This window comes from Pleurodeles waltl, chromosome 1_1 (genome assembly GCF_031143425.1).
Source record: "Pleurodeles waltl isolate 20211129_DDA chromosome 1_1, aPleWal1.hap1.20221129, whole genome shotgun sequence".
Lineage (NCBI taxonomy): Eukaryota > Metazoa > Chordata > Amphibia > Caudata > Salamandridae > Pleurodeles > Pleurodeles waltl.
The window spans coordinates 936,971,202-936,994,445 of NC_090436.1; the positions used below are offsets into that span (position 1 = coordinate 936,971,202).

The 23,244-nt window shown below is 42.8% G+C and overlaps 1 protein-coding gene across 2 annotated transcripts in view; it reads right to left on the reverse strand.

Moving 5' to 3' along the window:
- Nucleotides 1-19,697, reverse strand: part of PRSS12 (serine protease 12) — a 562,235-nt gene extending 542,538 nt beyond the window's left edge. For both annotated transcript variants that reach the window (XM_069230157.1, XM_069230158.1), the window contains exon 1: nucleotides 17,218-19,697. In XM_069230157.1, coding sequence (XP_069086258.1) covers nucleotides 17,218-17,611 — 394 coding nt within the window. In that variant the 5' untranslated portion in view covers nucleotides 17,612-19,697. The remainder of the gene's footprint in view (nucleotides 1-17,217) is intronic.
- Nucleotides 19,698-23,244: the final 3,547 nt, after the last annotated feature.

Consider the following 23,244-nt stretch of genomic DNA (forward strand, 5'->3'; position numbering starts at 1 on the left):
TTTCCTAATGTTAAAGAACTACACTTTTTTTTTTAGTTTTTAAGAGACTATCATATTTTCTGACCTGCAAAGAAGCCAATGGCATGAAGATCAAGAAGATGCCACTATGATAACAAAGACTGGCACCTTGGTGTCATGCTGCTGTAGAATAAGACTCCAGCACATCCAAGGCTTTACCTTTCGCCAGCACCAAAAGCACACCTTCCCCTTACACCTGCACATTCGGTCAATACAGTTCAGGAAAGGGAAACCTCTTGAAATAAACACTTTGGTCAGAGGCACTCTGCCCCTCCTCTTTTCACCATATCCCCCCATTCATCACAGACAATGTATATTCTTTATTTTCTTGTTCTCAACTTATCTCTCCACCATCACAAACTCTGTATAGTGGTCAAAATGGACAGGGCCTATTGGGCACCACATTCCCATTTTTTGTTTAATTTTACAAAAAGAGTTCTCCTATTTTCATTACGTTAATATTAAGCTTGAGAAGTCTTTGGTTGAAAGGGAAGGAAGGGGGGCTCCTATATTGAGAAGTAAAGAGAGAGGAAGACCATGAAAGAGGAAACATGCCTTCTCGCCAGGGTACCTTCTACCTGAAAGAAAGGTAAATTCTGTAATTGGTTAATTAGCACATCTAAAAACTGCTTGCATTCCAGTATATATTTTATTTGATAGTTCAATCATGGTGACAAAGATTTATTATTTTTGAAAGGCAATCTAAGGGTGTGCCCAGCTGAGTCCACCTAAAGGAAACTTATAAAAAGATTTGCACTAGGTACAATCTGATTGCATATTACTCTCTCTCTCTGTATATATATATATATATATATATACAGAGAGAGAGAGAGAGAGAGAGAGTATATATATATATATATATATATATACACACACACACATACACATACACATATAACACTTTGTTTTGTCTTAAACATTAAATATTGCTATATTGTGGTCAGTCTTAGACTACGGTCAGGTAAGGACTGGTGTTTTAACAGATGGCATTCATGCTACCAATACGTTCATACTGGAAACATTGCCAAAGCAATTACCAATGAAAAATGTAACTTGTCTGGAGGACACAGCAATACAGTATAGACAGTCTTTCATACGCAGTTCAAAAGTTACAGAATGTATTCATAAAACTTTAAAATGTACAGAAGACCATCGGAATATGGGTACAATCAGATATATTAAAATGTAGCCAAATGCACAATACAGCAGCAAAAATATATGTAGTCTTATTTGTCAACACAGCTTCTTAAATACAATGATCTTTCAAAGACTACGAATTCACGCCGAAAGCTAAAAATATACCAACAAACTGGAAATAGAGAGACTTCATTTCACTGAATCATCCAAACATTCAGACAACAATACTCCAAGAATGCTAGTAACCGCAACTGTAACTTGACTTCATTGCCAGCCACTGGGTTACGGTTACCAGCATTCTTGGACTATGTAGTCAGTATTTTGGATATCTTTTGAGTACCATCTCCAATTGACGCATACAATCAGGACTGGAATTTCGTTTCACACATTTTTGTGATTTCTATGAATGTCTTTGTGGGTGATTCAATGAAACAAAGTTTTTCTATTTCCGGTGTATGCATATTTTTTGTTTTAAGCATGCATTCGTAATCAGCCCTGAAGAAGTTCATTTGACTAAACGCATGTTGGCTGTATCTTTCATTCCTATCATGTGTGGCTGAATCCACTATGACTAAGATACCATATACCATCAAGTTGAGTCTATACCAATATACTTCAAAAGATAATTGTATGTAAGTTAAGTTACTGTGTTCACAAATATGAATACATACTGTTTTGATGTTGGATTAAATGCATGGTATATTTGGCTGAATGTTAATATATGGGGTTTGTATGCATTTCTGTGGTCAACTGTACCTTTCATTTTTTGTACATAAATTCTGCAACTTTTGAACTACATGTGAATCACTGTCTATATAACATGGTTGTGTGCTGCAGACAAGTTCGGTTTGTCATCTTATATTGTGTGTAATACAATTGAAAACAAACAATAACTTGAATAACCACACTGCTTTCAGTCCAAGCCTGGGACCTGGCAGCACTATAAAAGAGAAATCACTTTTCCCCGTTGTGCAAACCAGGATTCAAATATGTGACTGATTTTACACACAGAGACATTTGCTCTGGCTGCATTAACCAATTGAGCTGTCATAAAGTAAACAAGTGCATTTCCCACCGAATACTTTAACTTTCATTTATTTTTCCTTTAAGGGGTGTGTGTGTTACATTTTGTATGCATGTACCTGCAGGTGAAAAATCTCAAAAAATGTTGCATAATACTTTGTTCTTTATAGCCTCGTCTCTGACCCTCCCCACTTGCCATCCGGATCAAACTTCCAATATTTTTATGCACTTAAACTACTTCTCTGTCACTACTCCCCTCCTCGTTTCATTCATCACAGGCTGTGCAGCTCTCACACCTGTCGCCCTGTTTTCTCATTACTAAAGGCTCTATCACTTTTCAACGGCTTCATCCATTCATCCTGGAGTGCGCACCTTTCGTCTTTTCATCACAGGCTACGCACCCTTGTCAGTCTGTCTCTCCCTCATCATAGCCCCCCTTGTCAGTCTGTTTCTCCCTCATCATAGCCCCCCCCTCTTCTTTCCTCCAGGTTCAACCTCACCTCTCATCCTACCCATATTCACACCAGGTTTTGTTCCTTCCCTCATCCTTATACTCTGCCTACATTCACGTGCTACTGCCCACTCACCAGGGCCTTGCATTCATAATATTTTCTACTCTCCCGTCTCTCCTTGTCACTCTAGCACTGCATGCATCCCAGCCCCATCTTCGCTCTCCTTGTCCATCACAGACTCTGTCCCACCTCTCATTCTCTCCCTGTCCTTCATTCATCAGTACTTCCAAGCCCTTTTTACCCTGTCCTTCCATTCATCACCTTATGTGGGGGTTTCATCTCCTTTTCATGTTGTTTCTCCACTACCCTCTGCCCCCTCTTTTGTTCGACACTTGGCCTCTCTTTTCCTCACAGGCTTCGTCTCACCTAAATCTCCCACAAACTCTTCACCGTCCACGTATTCCCGTCCTAGCTCCTCATTTAACGCTGACCTTCTCCTCACAGACTGTCCTCAGCGTTTTCCCCATATAAATAGAATACCATTAAAAGCTCAATAATTTAGTATCGCCTCCTATTCTGCGGGCGGGTTAGTTCATTATGACCGTAGACTTAGAGCAGCCCCCGCACCTGGGCCCGTCTCCTTTGCTACCACAGTGTGTCACGCAGACCAGTCTGCGCGAGCTCGGGCACACTGAGACCACGTTAAATCCCCGCTCCTAATAATGCGCGAGGGAGGGGGTTGGGCCGATGATGTCATGACACAGCTGCGCGCGGGAGTGATTAGCGCTGAGTGCACCGGAGCACCCCGGTGACATATGGGACTGGGAAAGGGAGTGAGGTAACGCCGAATGCTTCTTCAAAAGAGCCTCGCTTGTATGCATAGGTTATTAGTTAATAGGTATAATTTGTAAAGTGCTCACCTTGCAACGTCAACCTTCTTCTTTAAGCGTTGAACAGGGATAGAAGCTACTATCACTTGCTTGTCCTGTGCAGTTGTGTAGCTACCGTCGGTGCATCAGGTGCAGTGCCACCGCGCTCCAGAAGCTTGAGGGACCAATTGAACCATGATAAGTGTTGTATTTACTACCCCAACAGAAGTCAAGTGGGTCATTTCCTAGCTTGCACCAGGGCGCTTGGCATCCTTGGTACCCCTGACAATGCCTTTGCTACTCCAGTTTTCGTGGGTAAACAACATACAGTAAGGGGGTCAAGTTAGCACCAAGAACCTGTGCTACCGAATGCCCTGGTTACATAATACCAAGGCTACCTAATCTGGAATCCACCTCAGGCCTCTTTCTTCCACCACCACTGCCTGTCTCTTCTTCTCATCCTTGGACGTACTTTTTCATCCCTCCTTTCTCCCTTGACATTGTTTTCCCATCTTTCACTTCTCTAGTGTTCCCCTATTTCTAATTGTTTCTCTTTTGTTCTGAGTCAAAGTCTGATGATGAAAAATAAGACCTGGCCTCCACCTACAATCACAGTCATAGTTTAAGTACTTGTCATGATGGAAGAGGCTGGGGCATGGCTTTTAAGACCCCTGTTTACATTATGGGATTAGTTCCCCTTGACCCTTTTCTATCCCCTTAGCAGCCAAAAGTAGGCTTTTACAGGGCTAATGGTCAGGCTAGAGGTCAGCCCTTGTGATGTTTTTAGAAAGTGGGCTGGCCAATTTACTGCATGTCTTCGCAGACACAATGGCCCTCATTCTGACCCTGGCGGTCGGCGGAGAGACGGCGGTCGGACCGCGAACAGACCGGCGGTATTAAAAATGGCATTCTGACCGCGGCGGTCCCCGCCGCGACCGACCGCCACTTCTCCACTCCGACCGCCGCGGCGGTCATGACCGCGGGGCTGGAGTTTGCGCACTCCGGCCCGGCGGTCGTCCCAAGACCGCCAAGGGTATTATGACCCTGCCTACCGCCGCGGTTTCTTGCGGGCGGGAACCGCCGTGCGAACCATGGCGGTAAGCACTATCGGGGCCAGGGAATTCCTTCCCTGGCACTGATAGGGGTCTCCCCCACCCCCCACTACCCACCCGAGTCCTCCCCCCACACCCTCCACCCCCCTGCCACCCCCCAGAGGTGGTACGAACCCCCTCCCCACCCCGACATGCACATACATGCACCCCGACATGCACACACCCCCAACATGCACATATACACACCCCCTACACACACATACACAACGGGGACACATACCCGCACACATACATGCCGACATGCACACCCGCCGAACTAAACACATTGCCCATAGGCACAGCAGCACTCCCCGCCCGCATGCACGCACTCACACACCCCCTCTACACACTCACACGCACACCCCCATGCACGCACACATCACACAACACCCCCCCACCCCCTCCCCTCACGGACGATCAACTTACCTTGTGCGTTGGTCCTCCGGGAGGCGACGGGAGCCATAGGGACGTGACCGCCAACAGAAGACCGCCAACAGAAGACCGCCACACAGAAATGTGGGTCGTAATTCTGGGGGCGGTGTTCTGCTGGCGTGGCGGTGGAGGTTGACCAGTCTCCACTTTCCCGCCGACCGCCAGTGTGGCTGCTGGCGGTATTCCGGCGGAACGCTCCCAGCGGTCGGAATACGCGCAGCGGCATACCGCCGCGGTCGGCGGTCTTTACCGCGGCGGTAACTCGGCGGTCTTGCGAAAAGACCGCCAAGGTCAGAATGAGGGCCAATGTTTCCAGTTCTGTGCCTTTGTGTTACGACAAGCTTTTTTCATTCTTGAAGACGTAGTCTTGTTTTTCTTCCATTTTGCTACCACCAGTAGTGAGTGATAAACTCAGGACTGGAATGCTGGGAACACTGTATTTGTGACATATGAAATTTAGTAACCTTGTCTGGGGAGGGTGGGGGATCAAAGGGTGTGTGATATCACCTTCATTACCATATGAATTTCGTTGACTCAATGTCCATGTGTTCCCCAAGGATTCATCCCTGCTTTGTAGAGGTGAGCAAGCCAACACATTATTAGGGAAAGGCAAACCAAGGCTCCAGCTTGACTCTAAAAGCAAATGCACAAGCTGATCCTGAAAATATTTGGCATGTAAATCATGCAACAAACATCGTGTTAGAGTATGGGAGGTACCTTTAAAATGTGTGGTTATAAATATGAACTAAGAAAGATTCCTGCCAAAGCAGCTCTTGATGCTGTGTAACATGTCTAACTGCATATTGACAAAGCCAATAGATCTTGTAAAGGGGAGACCTATTGGCTTTGCTAATGGTAGTTTTTAAACAGTCTAGCACATGACATTCCCTGTTTCCCTTGTGTTGATACCAGTACCCCGTGCTCATCTTTTCAGAAATATGCAGCATGTCAAACCATAAGTAATTAATTGTAATCAGTATTAAATATAGTATTTAGCTTACATCACATCTGCCAATTTAAGAAACAAATAGTAAAAAAAAATAAGATTAAAACTTGCAGCCTAGAGAGAGGAACACCAGGACTCAGATTTACTTAAAAACAAGTTAATCAGAGTGCATATATTCTAACCATTACATATTACCTTAAAACAAACATAAATAAAATGTCATTATAAACATAGAACGTCAAATTAGATAGAAGTATCGATGTGGCATCTGTCTATTAAAGCTAAAGGCAACATCATTACCATAGCCTCTCAAACAAAACAAAATGGCTGATGAGTCTTTGGTCCTGTTCAAGGACCAGTTGGTTTTTAGGCAGTACATTCCTAGCAAGGGGGCACGTTATGGATTTTAAGATTTATATGCTGTCTGAGAGTAGTACAGGATATGTCTATAATTTCTGGGTGTACACCGGTAGGGATTCCACTAATGACCCCCATGGTTGTCCGTCCACTTTCTGAGTTAGTGAGAAAATTGTGTAGGAAGTTGGTCGAGGACTTTTTAACAAAGGTCATCATTTGTACCTAGATAACTTCTATACTGGTCTGCAATTGTTCAGGGAATTGTTCAAAGTAAATGCTGTTGCGTGTGGCTCAATCTGCCCTAACCATAAATGTTACCTTAAAAAAACTTCAGAGGGGACAGTGCAGTGCCTTGCATAGTGACGAGCTGCTAGCTGTAGAATTTGCAGACAGGAGAGATGTCTACATGCTGACTACTATCCATGATGAAAGTACTTCACCTGTGACTGTTTGGGGTCAGGATGCTGAAGTATGCAAAGCTGTGTGCATTTTAAACTATAGTAGGCACATGGGTGGTGTAGTCAGAGTAGATCGGAGGTTGGAACCATACACAGCTGTTCATAAGGCTTACATTTGGTATAAGACATTGGCTATCCATCTCTTCCATTTAGCAACCTTTAATGATTTTGTTGTTTTCAAGGATTGTTCTCCAGAGTCAAAGATGACTTTTGTTCAGTTTTAGGAGTCTATATTAGGCAGAGTTGTTGTAGTGGAACAGGCATGTGTTCCTAGAGTTGGAGTGGTAGAGGATGTGGCTATATTGAAAGATTGCCACTTTGCTGATCACATTCCTCCCAAGCCCAAAAAAAGTTATGGGCCCTTGAATGGCACGGTCTGTTGATGTGAGTGTTGTAATGTGTTGGGATCACGGATGGTGGCATGAATGGTCTTAGGTGTGCCACGTATTAAAAGTGTGGGAATAGACTGTAAAGCGGTTGGTGTCTTGACACAGCTTTACAGCTCATAAGCTGAGTCTCATTGGTTCGGTTTTTTGACCTTTCACTTATTAAATGTGCATTTCTTTTTTGTGGAATCTCTTGTTGATAAAATGTTATATATTGAACGATCACTCATCCTCATGCGAAATCCAACCGGTATGTATGTCTACAAATAATGGTTGGTAGCCACAAGACGTATTTATTGCACTTCTTATCTCAGTTGGGAGTTCAATTCACGAAAAAAACAGTCCACTGTAATCAGCTGTCGAATCACACTTCTGACTCGCTGGGTGTCTTGGGTAGGACCCCAATGATGAAGCATGCCACCAACTAGGATGAATGGGTGAGGGGTCTTTTTAACAAAACCTAAGAACGTTTGTCACAATTTGAGCGTTTGGGAGGTCACAGAAGTAAGAGAGTTGGCAGCATGCTTGCTCCTTGTCTAGGGAAAATCTACCAACTCTAGATATGTTAAAAAACTATACACCCAGGGTAATAAAGGGTGGAGGGCCTCTCATGGATCTCAATAAGTTTTTCTTACCCACAATGCCCTGCAAATCTCAAAATGTGACTAAAATCGTATATTTTCCTTGCATTTCTGTGCCATATTATTTCAGAAACAGAAATAAACCACACATTTCCTACCACCCAGTGTACCCCTTGGTCTCCAAATGAAAATAATTCCTCACATGTGTGGGTGCCCAAAGCAGAGTCAGCCTAAACATGTACAAAAATAAAAACTGTGCTTATAAACACAACTTGGTGCCCCCTCAATCTCTACACATTTTTGGCCCTTACCTGTCTCGGGCATTAGGCCTAACCACACAAGTGAGGTACCATTTTTATAGGGAAACTTCGAGGGATGCTGGGTGGAAGGAAGTTTGTGGCTCCCATCAGATTCCATAACTTTCAATCACAGAAATGTGAGGAAAATGTGTTTTTTTAGACAAATGTTGAGGTTTGCAAGGGATTCTGGGTAACAGAAACATGGTGAAAGCCACACAAATCACCCCATCCTGAATTCCCCTAGGTGTCTAGTTTTAAAAAATGTACATGTTTGGTAGGTTTCCCTTCGTGTCAGTTGTGCTAGGGCCCAAAATCCACAGCTAGGAAAGTTGCAAAAACAAGTTCGTTTTCAGTGGAAAAATGTGATGTGTCTGCGTTGCGTTTTGGGACATTTCTTGTTGCAGGAACAAGGCCTACCCACACAAGTTAGGTACCATTTTATTGAGAGAAAGTGGGAACACAGAATCACAGAACAAGTGTTATTACCAATTGTTTTTCTCTGCATTTGTGCCTTCCAAATGTAAGAGAGTGTGTAAAAAAGAAGCCATTTTGAGAAATGCCCTCCAATACACATGCTAGTATGGGTACCCCCAAATTCAGAGATGTGCAAATAATGACACCTTCTAAGCTCCATGTCTTGTACTCATTTTGGAAATACATAGGTTTCCTCAATACCTACTTTTCACTCTTTATATTGTACCAATTAAATTGCTGAATACCCTGTACACAAACTAAAAAACATTGCACGGTGCAGCTCAGTTACTGGCTCTGGGTAGCTTGGGTTCTTGGGTTCTTCAAGAACCTGCAAGCACTACATATCCCTGCAATCAGAAGTGTCCAACAGATATAACAGTATATTGCTTTCGAAAATCTGCCATACTTAGAAAAAGTTACAGATTAAAAATTTGTCACAAATGGCTGTTTTTTTCAACTCGATTTTAATATTTTTAATTCCAAGTGTTACTTTCTATAGGAAACCTTGAAGGATCTACACAAATGACCCCCTTGCAGAATTCAGAATTTGGTCTGCTTTTCAGAAATAAATAGCTCTCTATGATTCACACCTATTTCTGTCACTAACTCAAAGAGGGTTAAAAACACAAAAAATGGGGTATGTCCCAGTAAAATGCCAAAACTGCGTTGAAACATGTGGTGTTCTGATTCAAGTCTGCCTGTACTTGAAAGCTTGGAATGTGGTGATTTTAGCACCACAAACCCTTCATTGGTGCCATTTGCAGGGAAAAACAGACACTTTCCTCTGCAGCACCCTTTTCCTGTTTTTCCCTAAAAAACCCAAACTGTAGCTATATTTTGGCTAATTTCTCAGTTCTACCAAGGGATAATCACACACCCTGGGCACCTTTAGAATCCCCAGAATGTTGGAAAAAAGGACACAAATTTGGCATGGATAATCTATTTGGACAAATGTTTATGGGGGTCTAAGCGCAAACTACCCCAAATAGCCAAAAATAGGGTTAGCACTGGGGTGAAAGCTTAGTAGCGAAGGAGTTAAAAAGGGACTTGGAGCCTGCTATTGCTTACAATTGCATAGCTTCATTGTCAGTCTCGTTTTGTTGATTCTGATTGGTCATTAAGTCTGGTCATCACATCTGGTTTCGCTTTCATCTTTGTTTTGTACCTGTGATAGAGCAAGGACCATGAGTGATACATTTATATGTGTCCTCCCACTGGTTACGCCCAGGTTGAGGTACTTTTTTATCTTCATCCCACTCCGTTGCTTTTTTTTTTGCTGGCCTTGCTTTTCTATCCACCCCTCCTTCCTCCCTCTCTCCTTTTCTTTTACTGCGGGCTGAGGTCGAAGCCCTTTGCAACAGAGGCCCTCTGCCACAGGGAGTGTTGATTTTCACAGGCCAGGGCAGCAATTCAGCCTCTCAACTCTACAGCGTTGGCCTACAAACAACGGCCAAACACTGCCATTAAGAAATACCACTGTACGGCTCCCAGCAAATATGAGACCAGGCCTATTGGTAGTTAAACGATTGATACTATTACCAAACGCAGTTGGATCTTGCTTTTTTTAACTCGGTAAGCTTTGGCTGCTTCAACCAGAGTGCAGTCCTCACACATGGCAATTACCACATCCAAGACTCATTCAGTCATGTTTTTCTTCACAATTGCAAACTTTTGTTTCCTGTAAATGCAGCTACATACCCGTTAACTTACCCTAATTTGGAGGATGTTGGCCACTATTTGAAAATGTGTCATCTTAAAAAGCAACACATCTCCAAAGAGAGAAGATGTGGCACTAAGGCCAGAGCTGCATCCCTTGGATCTGGGGAACCAGGTTCGGGTCTGGCTCAAAATCCTGTGATTCTGAGCAAATCACCTATTTGCCCCGGGCCTATGAAATGAGTGTGTCCTTGTATCTGTGGTTAATGTAAGGCCTCCAACACCTTTGCCTAGAATTTGCCCTATATAAAAACTGTCAAAAAGACTTCAATGTGGTAACCACCTTTGAAAACCTGCATCACCTTTCTAAAATGATGTATTTTTCAATGACTGCAATGTGATCAGTCTCATTCCCATGTGACAGGTATGCACAGGTGCTGTGATGCAAAGAAAAAACAACCACTAGTAATGAATAAGAGGCTTTAGCAATGTTTTATAGCCATGTTGTACAGCAGTGTAAATGAGCTGCAGTGTGCCTAAAGCTAATTGTAAAAAGCACTATGACGTAGCCAGAGCAAATGCACTTTTTTTGTAAAAAAAAAAAAAAGTGCATTAGTACTGAATGCATCGTAGTCCTTTTTTATTATATTTAGACATGCTGCAACACAGCCACACTGCTATGCAGCATCGCCACGATTCATTGCCAAAGAGCGCAATGTCTATGCTACACAACGGGCACAAAAGGCAACAGAAGAGCCAATAGTCTCAAAGGTGAGACCTATTGGCTTTGCCAATGCTTGTTTTACATTTAGTGAAAAACATAAACCCTTCTCAAATGTGTATCCCAGGGGACTCCATCTATTTTGTTTTTAAAGCACATGATCCTTTTGAGTTATACAGGGCAACCCGTGGAGAGTAGAGATGCTGAAGATGACCACTTGCTGTGATTCAGATAGAGGAGTCCAGACAACTTTGAGGGTACTGCTGTGTTTTTTTCACACCTCGAACCTCCGTTTTGTAGGTGTATTAAGTGGTTAGTCACAGGGGTCTTCGGTGACGCGAGAGATGAACTGCCCGCATTGACCCTTCACTGGCATCACATGTTGTTTCACTGATGGAAATAAGACTCACGTTGTGGTTGCGTCGGGGGAGGAGGGAGGGCAAACTGGTGCAAATGGGACAATGAGGTACACTTGAGAGGACAGCCAACATTAAAGATAGGTGGCGCGATGGGAGGCCCTTTCGATGTTGAGAGGCATTTGAGAAAGAGATCAAATATTGGGGGATTCAAGAAAAGCGAGTAACATGAGACAATGGAGCTGGTTGAGGTAAATATCAGAAGAACATAAGAGACTCATTATAGAAAGAACAAACGTCTTTTCCCGGGAAGATAAAATGCTCATCGGTGGAATGTGAAAGACATGTTAGGGTAAAATAATCAAAACACTGTGGAAAACTCAGCTATTCATCAGGGAGATGATAAATAATGCGGAGGAAGCTGAGAAAGCATTGGGGGACACTGGTGAGACCGAAGAAACAGCAGGGGAGCCAGTGGGAGGTTTGGGGAAGTAAGAGAGAGACTCATTAGTGGTTAAGAGAGACACGTCGGGGAGATGTTGGGGACACATTGGGGAGGCAAGACACGCTGGCAGGGATAAGGCAAAGACTGACAGAGTGGACCACTAGGCAGCGATGTAAATCGGCATAATTTCTGCTGGTGAGGTCCCTCTGTGCTTTGGTTCGGGTTAAAGTGCAAGTTAAATTTCTGCTGATTTTAAAAAAGTCCATGTGCACAAAGTTTTGTTTTTTTACACTGAGACGTCCCTCCCTCACAATCCCCTTGAGACATGTAGTTGTTAAAGGCACTTTCACAATAAATCCAGACACTTACCCCAGCCTTTTATCAGCTAAAATTTGATGTGAGAAGCGTTTGGGAATGTCTGAGTACCCTCGAAATAACGGCATTTGTTAATTCCTGAATCAAACTTTTTGCCGTCGTAGTTTGACTTTACATATTATCTGAGCCTCCACGTGTAAGCATCCTGCGCCATGCCTGGCCCTCCCACTGCCGCTGGTGCCTTTCGGGCAGATCGGGTGATAGTGAGTTCATGCTGCGGGAGTGGAACAAGTCTGGATCCGCTGAAACGTGCTTCCCAGCACCTGTCTCGGCGCCTCACGGTAAAGAAGCCGGCAGGGGAAGTACAGAAGCAGAGTGTTTACGCCAGTAGGAGCAATGCTGAAGGGGTGTTGAGAAAGAGTGTCTAAATAGGGATCACCGTATGACTCCTTGTCACCAGGGACAGTGTAATGCATTCTGGGAATTGTTGTCATCAGTCGACCCAACTCAACTTCCCCACAAAGGAAAGCTTCAAGCCAGGAGCTTCGCATGCTTGCTGACCTGGAGTACTCTGCTAACATTAAGGCGATCTGTTTTAAGAAAACACATGATTTAATTCTGGACTCTGTAATAAATAGGTTTCACATCATCGCGCTGAACGTACTCTGCCATTTTTAATATGGTGGCTCAGCTTTGCCAGGGGGTGGGATCCCTAAGAGTCATTACGACTGCCACCCCTGCTGCACCCCACTGCATAAGGCTAGTGGTTGACTCTCTGTCATTGGGAGGTCCATGGTTCAACTTCTATGTTTATGACTTACAGGGTATAGTATTCTTGTATTTTAGTGAAATTGGGTTCTTTACATTGACACAAGATTACAACTCCCAGAATCCACTACGTTGTTCAGTGGATGCTTAGGCGTGGACATACGATGTACACCATGACATACAGTCTGCTATAACCATAGATGCCAGGGGCAGGGTAGCTGTAATGGAATACTTTTGTGTGCTCTATTATTCACTGCAATATTTTTAGTTTGCTCTGTTTCTACTGCTTGGTTTCGGTTTTAATATCGTTCTGCTCTATTTTTAATCCACATCAAGCAAGGGGCCACATGAGAAACAGACATGTTAACCAACAGCATTTTCCATGCTGTAACATATAGTTTCCTCCTGGCAATGAGGCATCAAGGCATCACACGTGGCACAGGACATCTTAGCAACAATATTTCTTGCTTGCATCACAGTGATTCTCTACCCGTGGAATTTACCATATATATCTAAAGCACCGTGCGTTAGTCCATAACATCTGACGTGGCCAAGACTACAACGACCAAAATTCATTGGTTTCTTAAATACAAACTATGACTCGAAACTGATGAAATGGAACCATCTGGTAACTCTATACAAGTGTACTCCGCCTCTAGCATGGGACCGTATTGTTGTCACTCATTCTCTTAGAACCGTGGTACCCAACATTTTGACTTAAGTGGATCCCCTATGAACCGCTACTGGAATTTAGGGACCCTAGCCTATACAATGTATACGATTTGAACGGCAAAACAATACAAAAAAATGTATAAACTTTAAACAAATACACAATTGTGAAATATTGTATTCAATTCGCAGCCAAAAATATACTAACATAAATGTAATAGAAAGATTAGCTGTTTTATTTCTAAAAATAAAGTGCTATGTTAGACTATAGCATATCACTTTTTCCTTTTTCCTCCTAATGCAGGCTCTCTTTTTGTTTGTGCATTGCACTTCTTTCATTGAGGCCATCAATCCTCCATACTAGATTCTGTTATCTGTTCGCTGTACTTACACTGCTCTACAAATCAAGATTCGTAAATATTAATTTTCTAAACAGTCGCAGATCCCCGCAGTAGATGTTGACCCTAAAGTGTACACCGACACAAGGTTAAGAAGCACTGTCTTAGGCATGAGTGGTGTTGATTATGTTTTAGCTGAATATCAAAATTCACTCTTTTTCCCATTTTAATATAAATTCGTAAATCCTCGATGTCCTTTTCGGACTGTGTGATTTCTCTTCGTCTTTTACTTGTGATGTCAAAAAACGTTGCTCTATTAGAGGGGATACTCGGCCCAAAATTGAGAAAACTTGAGTTCACACTGTTTTGACTACATAGAAAGAAGCGGGCAGAATGTGCTGATTTTTTCACATGCAACGAAGGGGCTAACTAGAGGCAAAGAACGTTTCACGTTTGATAGCATGTCATAGTGGTTGGAGGTAATTTGGTACACTTGCATTTCTCGATGACAAGATCTATACTGGAAAAACGTGTTAAAAACCAGTCATCACTCTATTGTACTTTACACATGGTATGGCTCAAAAATCAAAATTGTCTGTTGGACTCTCGTGAAAGGAGCTGATGGATTGAGTGCCTCAGAGAAGGTGAAATCAAGATGGAAATGACCCAAAAAATTGCTCGTAGAGTGAGTCTCAGAATTAGATACTGACCGCATAGCTTTGTATTTAAAAGGAAGTTTAACAAAGGGCTGCATGCACTCCCAAGGCTGCTTCTGCATAGAACAGTTTTGCAGTGCTATACGGCCATGGACTGATGGACTAAAGTTTGTGTATAAGCCGGGTTGCGAATGGAGCTTTTCTGATTTAAACACCACGCACCCTCCCAAAACGTCTAGATTATTTGGTTGCTGATCTGACGGTTGGAAACAGCTCAAGTACCGCTGTTATCCGACGAAACTGAGCTGCTAGCTGGAATCAGTGAATGGATGAATGAATGAATGAATGAAATAAACAGTCTCCTCGGTGCACACAGCAAACTAAATTGTCGCTCTTTAGCATGGCATAGGAGACAACTGCTACTGCTTTCTGCACATTTAAAATCTCTTCGTATTTAGTCCTTAATGCTTGGAGAACGCAGTTAATAGTTTTACGTTTGCAAGTCTGTCAATTGAAGCTTTCTAGATGGATCCCCGTCATTAAAGGCATAATGCGCGAGTGCTGGGCTTTTTGTTTTGCAGATCATTGTTTTCAGGAGAGTCGATTCAACGGATGTGATCCAGGACTCGAAATCCCAGATTGCTTTAAATAGTTAAACAGAAACCTTAACTGGATTACCACCTCTTTGGAGACACGAAGTCATCTGATAACCTTTTGACTACCAACAAAACGCACTTTTTAACTCGACTGAGACAGCGACAAACAGCATTTTGGGCTTTTTAAGGAGAAGGTTTTGCTAATATTGACTACCAAACCATTCAGCTAAATAACATCGTCAAACCATGCACTTTAAATAATTTATTGTGTGGTAAAAACGTGTCCTCACTGAACTGGAGGTGCATGGATCGATTAGATCAATGGTGTGGGATGTGCTCTTCTCAGAAGGTGTTATACTGCCATTGTGAGGAATGGAGCAAACATTTCATATTGGCTCCTTGTATGAGAGGTATTGGAAAATGGGTATTTCCGAATTGGTTATTACGCAACAAAATGCGTGTATTATCTCTGTGATCTGCGTGTGCTTAGTGAAAGGAAAAAAGGGTATCTTCTCCTAGGACCAAATAAATAACAGTTGTCCGCTGTCTGAAGTGGTTGCAGGTGCTGCAGGAACAATGGGCAGATAGGGAGGGACAGCCCCGCATTTCCACTCAGCCGCGGCGTAAAATGCAAATACGGCTCTTTCCTCCACCGGAAGAGCTCTTCCAGTACACTGTAACCACCTCAGGAACAGCTTTTGTGGGCCTGAAAGCCAAAACCAGAGCTCTGTGTTAGCCTAATAAAAGTGTCATCTTCGCAAGGTGTTTAAAACGTAATAAATACCTACATGGGACTCTCTGTTGACGCACAGCTGTGCTTCCGAGAGAGGCCTAATGACTGCGCAGTAGAAAGGGAACAACAACGTGTGAAGGATATTTGTGCATGGCAAGTAATTATTCAACAGCCTGGCATTTCTGTCGTAATGAAAGAACATGGCTTACATAGGGCCCAAATCAATTGAGACAGGTTCGTTTAGGGCTAGGTACAGAAAGTTGAGTGGTTAAGTGTGAAAGAGAAACACATTGTTTATATTAAAAATCCAAAATGAATATATGATGCATTAGTTCCTTATGAACTGATTAGGGTTACCATCCAGGTCCATGTCGCCAAAACACGAGGTTTCTTGTCCTGAGCTTTTCTCTTATACTTCATTGTCAATTTAAATCTCAGAGCTGAAAACAGTATGCCCTCCCCCATTCAACGTGGTGGCAGGCTGCTGCTTTGAGTTATTTGCCTTAGTCCAAGAAGCTAATTTACTATTCTAACTCCAGTCCTAGAACATTGAGGTAAAAATGTCAATCACCAAAATATTGTAAATCAGTGTTTAAATGTCATGAGCTAAAATCCCACGGAAATCCTGGGCAGTGGCGCTCTGAGATGCAGCTGAAGGCTAAAAAGTAGGAGTACCAGGTAGCTGGCAACCATCGCCCTCGCCAGAGAGGATGTGGGCTGGGCAGCAATGGATTCAAAGGAATCATCAGCTGCTGCTTTCACATCTGCCTCTCATGGTTTGCGATCACCTTCAAGTGCACCAGCTTTGACGTAACGTGATTAGTATCGCTAAGGGTGACTGCTGCCTGAATAGTACAGACTTGTACACTCTGCAAGAGTTAAAGAAGTACTCTACCAACATACGCTGCAAAATGCAACAAACATGTTAAAATAGTCTATTGTTCATTCATTAGTGTGTGGTCGCCAATTGAATATATTGGCATTGAATCTCAGTAATCATGCCCAAGATAAGGCCTCATCTTTATGAAATTAAACTTATCAGATCAACTGAATTTCTTAAATCGCTCCTACCCATCCAAGCAAGTCACACAGATTCCAGAGTTCTGTGCTTCGTATATTGTGTCACATAGAGGCAGACATGAAGCCTAATGACATCAGAATGCGATTAGTATAACATAACTCTATCCACCATCATAAACATTACCTTCAGGTAGCCCAGATCATTTTCTGCAAACATTCGAAAATTACTCTTACAGTAGTTGGTAGGCACATCTAGCTATATTGGTCAACCATAACCCAAAAGTTATATCAAGTCTTTGTTGGCCATACTCCATGGCATCGCTCACCTACCACCAAACATTGCATGTGGGTACGTAACCCCATTGCAAGCGCTCAAGGTCCCAGCACTCTTGGCTATCACGCCATGCCTTGCGGTACTCACCCTGTTTGCAGTCACAGTAGCCCCAGTCCACCCGGCCTCGGTTATTCCTGTAGAAGCACCATGGCTTGCTTCTCCCATCAGGGTTGCGACAGAAGTTATGGTCACCAAGACCCTTGCCTGGTGTCCTCTCCAAGAAAGTTGGCACATCCAACCAGTTCAAGCACTGCGCTCCAAAGTCGGTCACATTGACAAAGTCGCCCACAGAGTTGCCCTGGCCCTTGCCTTTTGTGCAACCGGTGTAAGGGGTGGATGGTGGTAAAGGACGATGAGGATGGGGATGCAGGCGCTGGCTAGAAGGTCGCTGGTGGGCAGGGGCACCAGCTGATTTGTCAAAGCAGCCCCCTCCAGGGATGGCCCCCAGCACCAGAGCCACAATGAAGCTGGGAATTGTCATGCTGCCAGTGCCCTCGGTCTGCTTCCATGTCCCACTCCGATCTCGTCCCCGGGTGTAGTGTGGGGGTAGGCGGGGCTGCACTTCCCACTATCCTCCTGCAGCCTACTCCATATTCATGCAGGAGGGACTCCCCCTGCACGCGCAGGGCTCAGCGAGACTGACGAGGAGATACCAACCCACCCACAGGGGAGGCGGGGGTGGAGGGAGAGGGGAGGGTGCAGAAGAAGAGGTGGGGGGACAGACCGTGCGCTGACAAGGTGTACGCCTGCACCGCTACACAGCTGTGTAGAAGAAAGTAGATCGAGGACCACAAAGTCACGGCAGACCATTTTATTACGATTTTTAAAGAATCGCGGCTCTATGAAAAGTAATACTTAGTTCCTCCTCTGCTTTTCGCACATAGAGACATTGTGTAACGAGGGCTGATTACTTGTCATTATTTCGCTCCCGTTGAGTGGCTGCTGAAATAGGGAGCGCTTGGAAATAAGCTGAGAAGAACCGGTTACTAGATGGAGGCCGGGCGGGAGAGGAGGGGAAAGAAAGGGTCAGGCAAGTGTCCCATGTTATGTATGACCTCTTCTGTCAGTCTTGGCTTTTTACAAAACAATGCTTGGCGTTTCTGTGCTTACTCGTTCTGTGTCCACATTGATAAAGCTTTGGGCTCGTAGCGAAAATAACGGCCGGACGAAAAACTTCACAAGACGTGTGGCCAATTCAGATTTAAAACTAGACGAATCCAAAATATTGGCAGATATGGAGCTTTTCGAACACACTTGGTAACCGGCCAAAGAAATAAACATGTAACTGCTCCCCGGCTGATTCTCGTGCTCCGAGGCGTGCGAGGGGTTTGCAGGTACACAGTACTGTTTATGAAGTTTGTCCTTTCGGTCTCACTTTACATTACAAGAACTCAGTGCACAACCTTCACACATTAAGACCACCTCAAAGTATGCATTTGGAACCTGATTTGGAAGGAGAACTTGCAACGTAGGTAGGTAGTCGAGTTGCAAAATACTGCCTTGTCATGTATGGCCCATACACTCGTCTATCTTTTCAGCAAGCAACACTTTGCATTCTGGGACTTGTAGTTTTGCATCTCTCCGTCCAGGTTTAGACATTCAAGTCCCGACCTGCAAAACTCGATTCGCTGAGTGAAAAAACACAAATCTCGACCTAGATGACACAAGAGCATAGCGCGGGGTGGGTGGGATTAAGGGTATCGATGTTGTGCTTCTCAAACACGTCATTCCAAGACATGCTTGCCACTCAACACCAACGAGAATCGTATCTGTGCAAAATTGGTAGTGGGGAGAAAAACATGTACTGTTTTGTTGAAAATATAAAACGAAGAAAGATGCTGAGTGAGCACCTCACCCCTGACATGGACCAACCTTCCGGCTGTTTGCCCGTTTTCACTCAGACAAACCTTTTTAGTTTCATTGATTTAAATTAATACCGCGAATGACATGAAAGCAAGCCCAAAGGTCCGCTTTTAGAGCACACATCCATCAAATGCGTTTGGGCCTGGGAAAGTCAACAGGTTGAGGTTGAAAAACAAGGAATGTTCTGAATGAGAGGAAGAAAAATATCACACAAGACGAGCAAACCACAGCGCCAGGGGAAGCGAACAGCACCAAAAATGTTGGTCTTGCACAATATACACGAAGGAACGATGGGCTGCTTGGTCCTCATAATTGTTGCTGGCCAGACCTCATTGTCACTTCCAGTCAGACATCTGTCACCTTCTGTCATGTGTTCACTTCTCCAGGCTCTACGTGCCTTCTTGTGCTAGAAGTAACAAGAAGCCCTTTCTTTTCCGTGAAATGCCGCCTTTCTTTCAGCCGGCCCACAAATGCACGCCCCCCAGCGCCCCGGTCAGTTCCATGGTGAACACCTTTGAGCTGCTTCTCTCCTCTCAGATTGTCCTTCTTGGCGCGCAGGGCGTGGAGAACAGAGGCGGTCTGTAAACGTGTCAATCTCCTGGCAGCTGCAGATGGAAGTCCCGCGCAGACTGGTGTGCGGATGCATTGTTTGTTTTCCTTCTCCTCTCCAGTCTCAGCGGAGACCAGCAGCTTGCGTTGCCCTCCGTATCAAACACAAAGCGCGCATTGCGTTCCCCCTCTGTCACTCCCTGTCTGCTGCCAGCTGTTTTGGGAGCGCCGGCCGTCAGCTCCAGCTGAGCCAGAGTCTGTCAGAGCCACGCTGCCGCCAAGCCAGCCTAGTGTCCAGGAAAGAAGCCCCGCTCAGACCAGATTAAGTCATTTTGTCCGGGCTACCGCAGAAAAACTATGGAAATGCAACACGTCTAACCCTCCATGTGGAATTAAGGACCGATCCTCAAGTTTACAGACTTTTTGCCACGACTAGAGAGTATGGGGCACGTTAGTAATGGGACAGATCAATCAAAGACTAGGACTTGGCTTGGTGAAGCGCGCCATCAAAATATTTGGCATGTAAATCATGTAACAAGTGTCATAAATGTATAACAGAAAAACTCTTCCAAAGTTAATACAATATTATTTCTTTAACGTTTGTAATTGTTTCAGTCTAATACATTAGATTATATCAGTGCATTGGCCTATATATATATATATTTTAAAAACGATTCTAAACATAAATTTAAAATCATTTAAGAATAACTCCGTGCTCTAATGGCCTTGCCACGAGGCAGCCAAGATATGAGTTTGTCATGTGCATTGTGTGGAAAATGTATGTGAAACAGCAATATTGCCTATTGAACCGCACACGAGTGACGTTTTAGTATAGCTTACATACTAAATTGAGTTACTTCACAGTGATATCAAATTGATCATTCTAAGAAAACGAGGAACTATGAATTATTAACATCATTTGACTAGAATCTCACTGTTTGGTAAAGTGAGGAAGCTGGAATTTGACTCCAGGATTCCTAGTTGCACATTGTGCAATTCGGCATCTGGGTAGGTATCTCCTTCGAAGTAGTATTCAATGACCAGATTAAGAATTATTTCTTGAGATAATTAACACATTATGTTCAATACAAAAAAACACCAAATTAATTTGACACTTTGCAGACTTTTCACAAGCTGCATTTTGTAGTATGTAAAGTAAAACTACAGTACCACCAGGGTCGGACTGGCCCATGGGGCAATCAGACAGCGCTAACAGATTGGCCTGATAAGTCAGTGTGTGAGCTGTTTTTTGGCTGTTTGTGGGCCTGTTGTATAGTCTGCTGGGACAGGTTTTGCTGATGCTTTCCATGATATTAAAACAATTATTACCAGCAGTAGGCAAAAATCTCAATGCAGTCTCCCATACATTGTAAAACACAGCATGTCTTTACGAGTTTAAAACTGTCCTAATTTGCAAACATGGGACACCTTTTTAGCTAAGTTACTAATGGGGATTACTTTTATTTTGGTACCCAGGTCTTTTTTCTGTCCCAGTCTTACCCCGAGGGGTACAACTCACATACTACAAAATGCAATTCCCAAACCTTTGCTTCTCATATCTTTTCTGGGTGGAGCTCTGTGTCACAATTATAGACACCTCCACACAATTAGGTATACATTTTGATATTAAATCTGGGAAGGAAAAAAGGGAGTGCCTGGAAAATGGGGAATACATTACAAAATGCAAGAGGTTTCAGGTTTAGGGAGGACATGCTAATACAAACACACACCCACAAAAGAGTAAGCCAATTGCTTTTCACAAAAGTTACTACAGCCCTAAAGGTCTAAAAAAAAGGTGTAAATGTACTCCATTGCAGTCTTGGGGTAAGAAAAGTCCCACACATAGCCACTCACAGGTATTTCAACACACTCCCCTAGAAAATAATACAGGTAGAGAACACAAATAACACCCCATTTATTTCAACATTTAAATATCCATACATAATATGGTGATTTAATGTAAAAATGACACCCACTTTTTAATTATTTAATTATTAAAAAAATCATAACAACTTATTTAAAAAAATAAATTACAATTCTCAATTTTAATTTAAACAATAAAAATAAATGATTTAAGCACATAAAAAAAAACTACATATAGTGAGGGTGAGAATTTGGTTTTAAATTAGTGTGGAAAAATATCATTTATCGAGACTGCAAGTCAGCTGTGAGATACACTAGAAAGGTTGCAATGCGTGCGGGCTTCCAAACTGCTCCACAGGACATACTTTACGAGAATGTGACTCTACACTGTGGGTAGACATTATTAATACAAATTGTGTCACTTAAATATAGTATGGCATATAATAAAAGGTTTATCGAAATTGTGGATTAATAAATAAAAACGTGTAGCTGATGTGGTGGACACCATAAACAACATGAATAAGTATGAAAATAACTGACTAATGAAAATGTATTTTGTTTACTCATAATTAAATGTACTGAAGGATGAATATTAATATGTACTAAAAGGATTAATAGTATAGATATTATGAAATGTTTATTTCTTCTTGTTTTAGCATTGGCTTTAAAAAGGCCTCATGTTTTAGTAATTTTCCAGAGGCAATGCTTTAAAAGTGTTAACACTGCAAATACTGTTTCTCTAAGCATCCTGTGTGACTTGCTCACTGTGCAAAAGTTATGTTCTTATGTTGTAGCTTTTGTCTGCCTTCCTGGGACGCGATAATGTGTATCCAGGAACAATAGTCTTCAGTGCTCATGCATAACCTGCAACAATTGTATTCTACTGCTGAAAATGGTGACCACAGGGAGAGATGAGCCAATTGTGAATGGAGAAAATGAAGAAAAGATACTTCTGAAACACGGAGAAAAGCCAATTGGTTCTGACCTAAACCACCCCATAGACTGACCAATGGAAGCTTAACTAGGTGCTTTCTAGGGATTTAATATAGCAAAACTCAGAGGATGTAAGGGCAGCTCTTTTCAGTGCCTTGTGGTTCTCAGCTGTCTGCAGAATTTCCTTTTACTAAGCTAGTAAATGATGTGTCCCTGTTTCTTAGCTCTTTACCTATGATTCTGTCAGTTCAGATGCATTAAGGCCAACATTACTGGACTGCTCCCTATTATGACATTGCCTACTGAAGAAGACCAGAGGATGCTCCATTGATGAATAGATCGCTGCTTGATGATCCATTTAGGAGAGGTATAACCAAATGTGCATTTGTCTTTCCTGCAGATTTGTATGTTTTCTCTTTCTAGAAACCCAACCACTATTTTTGGTTAGGGCCATAATGAGATGTTTTCCAAATTAATTTTTGTCTTCTTTTCTTCTTGCAAGAAGCCCAAACATGCTTATCGAATTAGAGTAATAGTTAAGGATGCCACAATCTAAATTCAACTATTTCATATAAATTGATTGTAAACAATTCATCTGTGATAACTAAATGTATTCTGTGTCTGTCATTCATCTGTTATTGTTGTTACTCTGCATGGCGGTTCTTGAATGTTTAATGATAAATATTCTGACTAGGTTAACAGTCTTTAGAAGATTTGGCCAGCCTGTATTGTTTCTGTACTTTCATCATATGGTCTTGCATTTGATGTACGTGATCTTAGCATTATTAATCTAAAGGGCAATAAATGTTTGAACTTTATTAAACTGGCAAAGGGATTCTTTGCCACATAAGTCATGGTGAGTATAAATTACTGACTCCAATATTGAAAGTGATGTTTATTGATTTG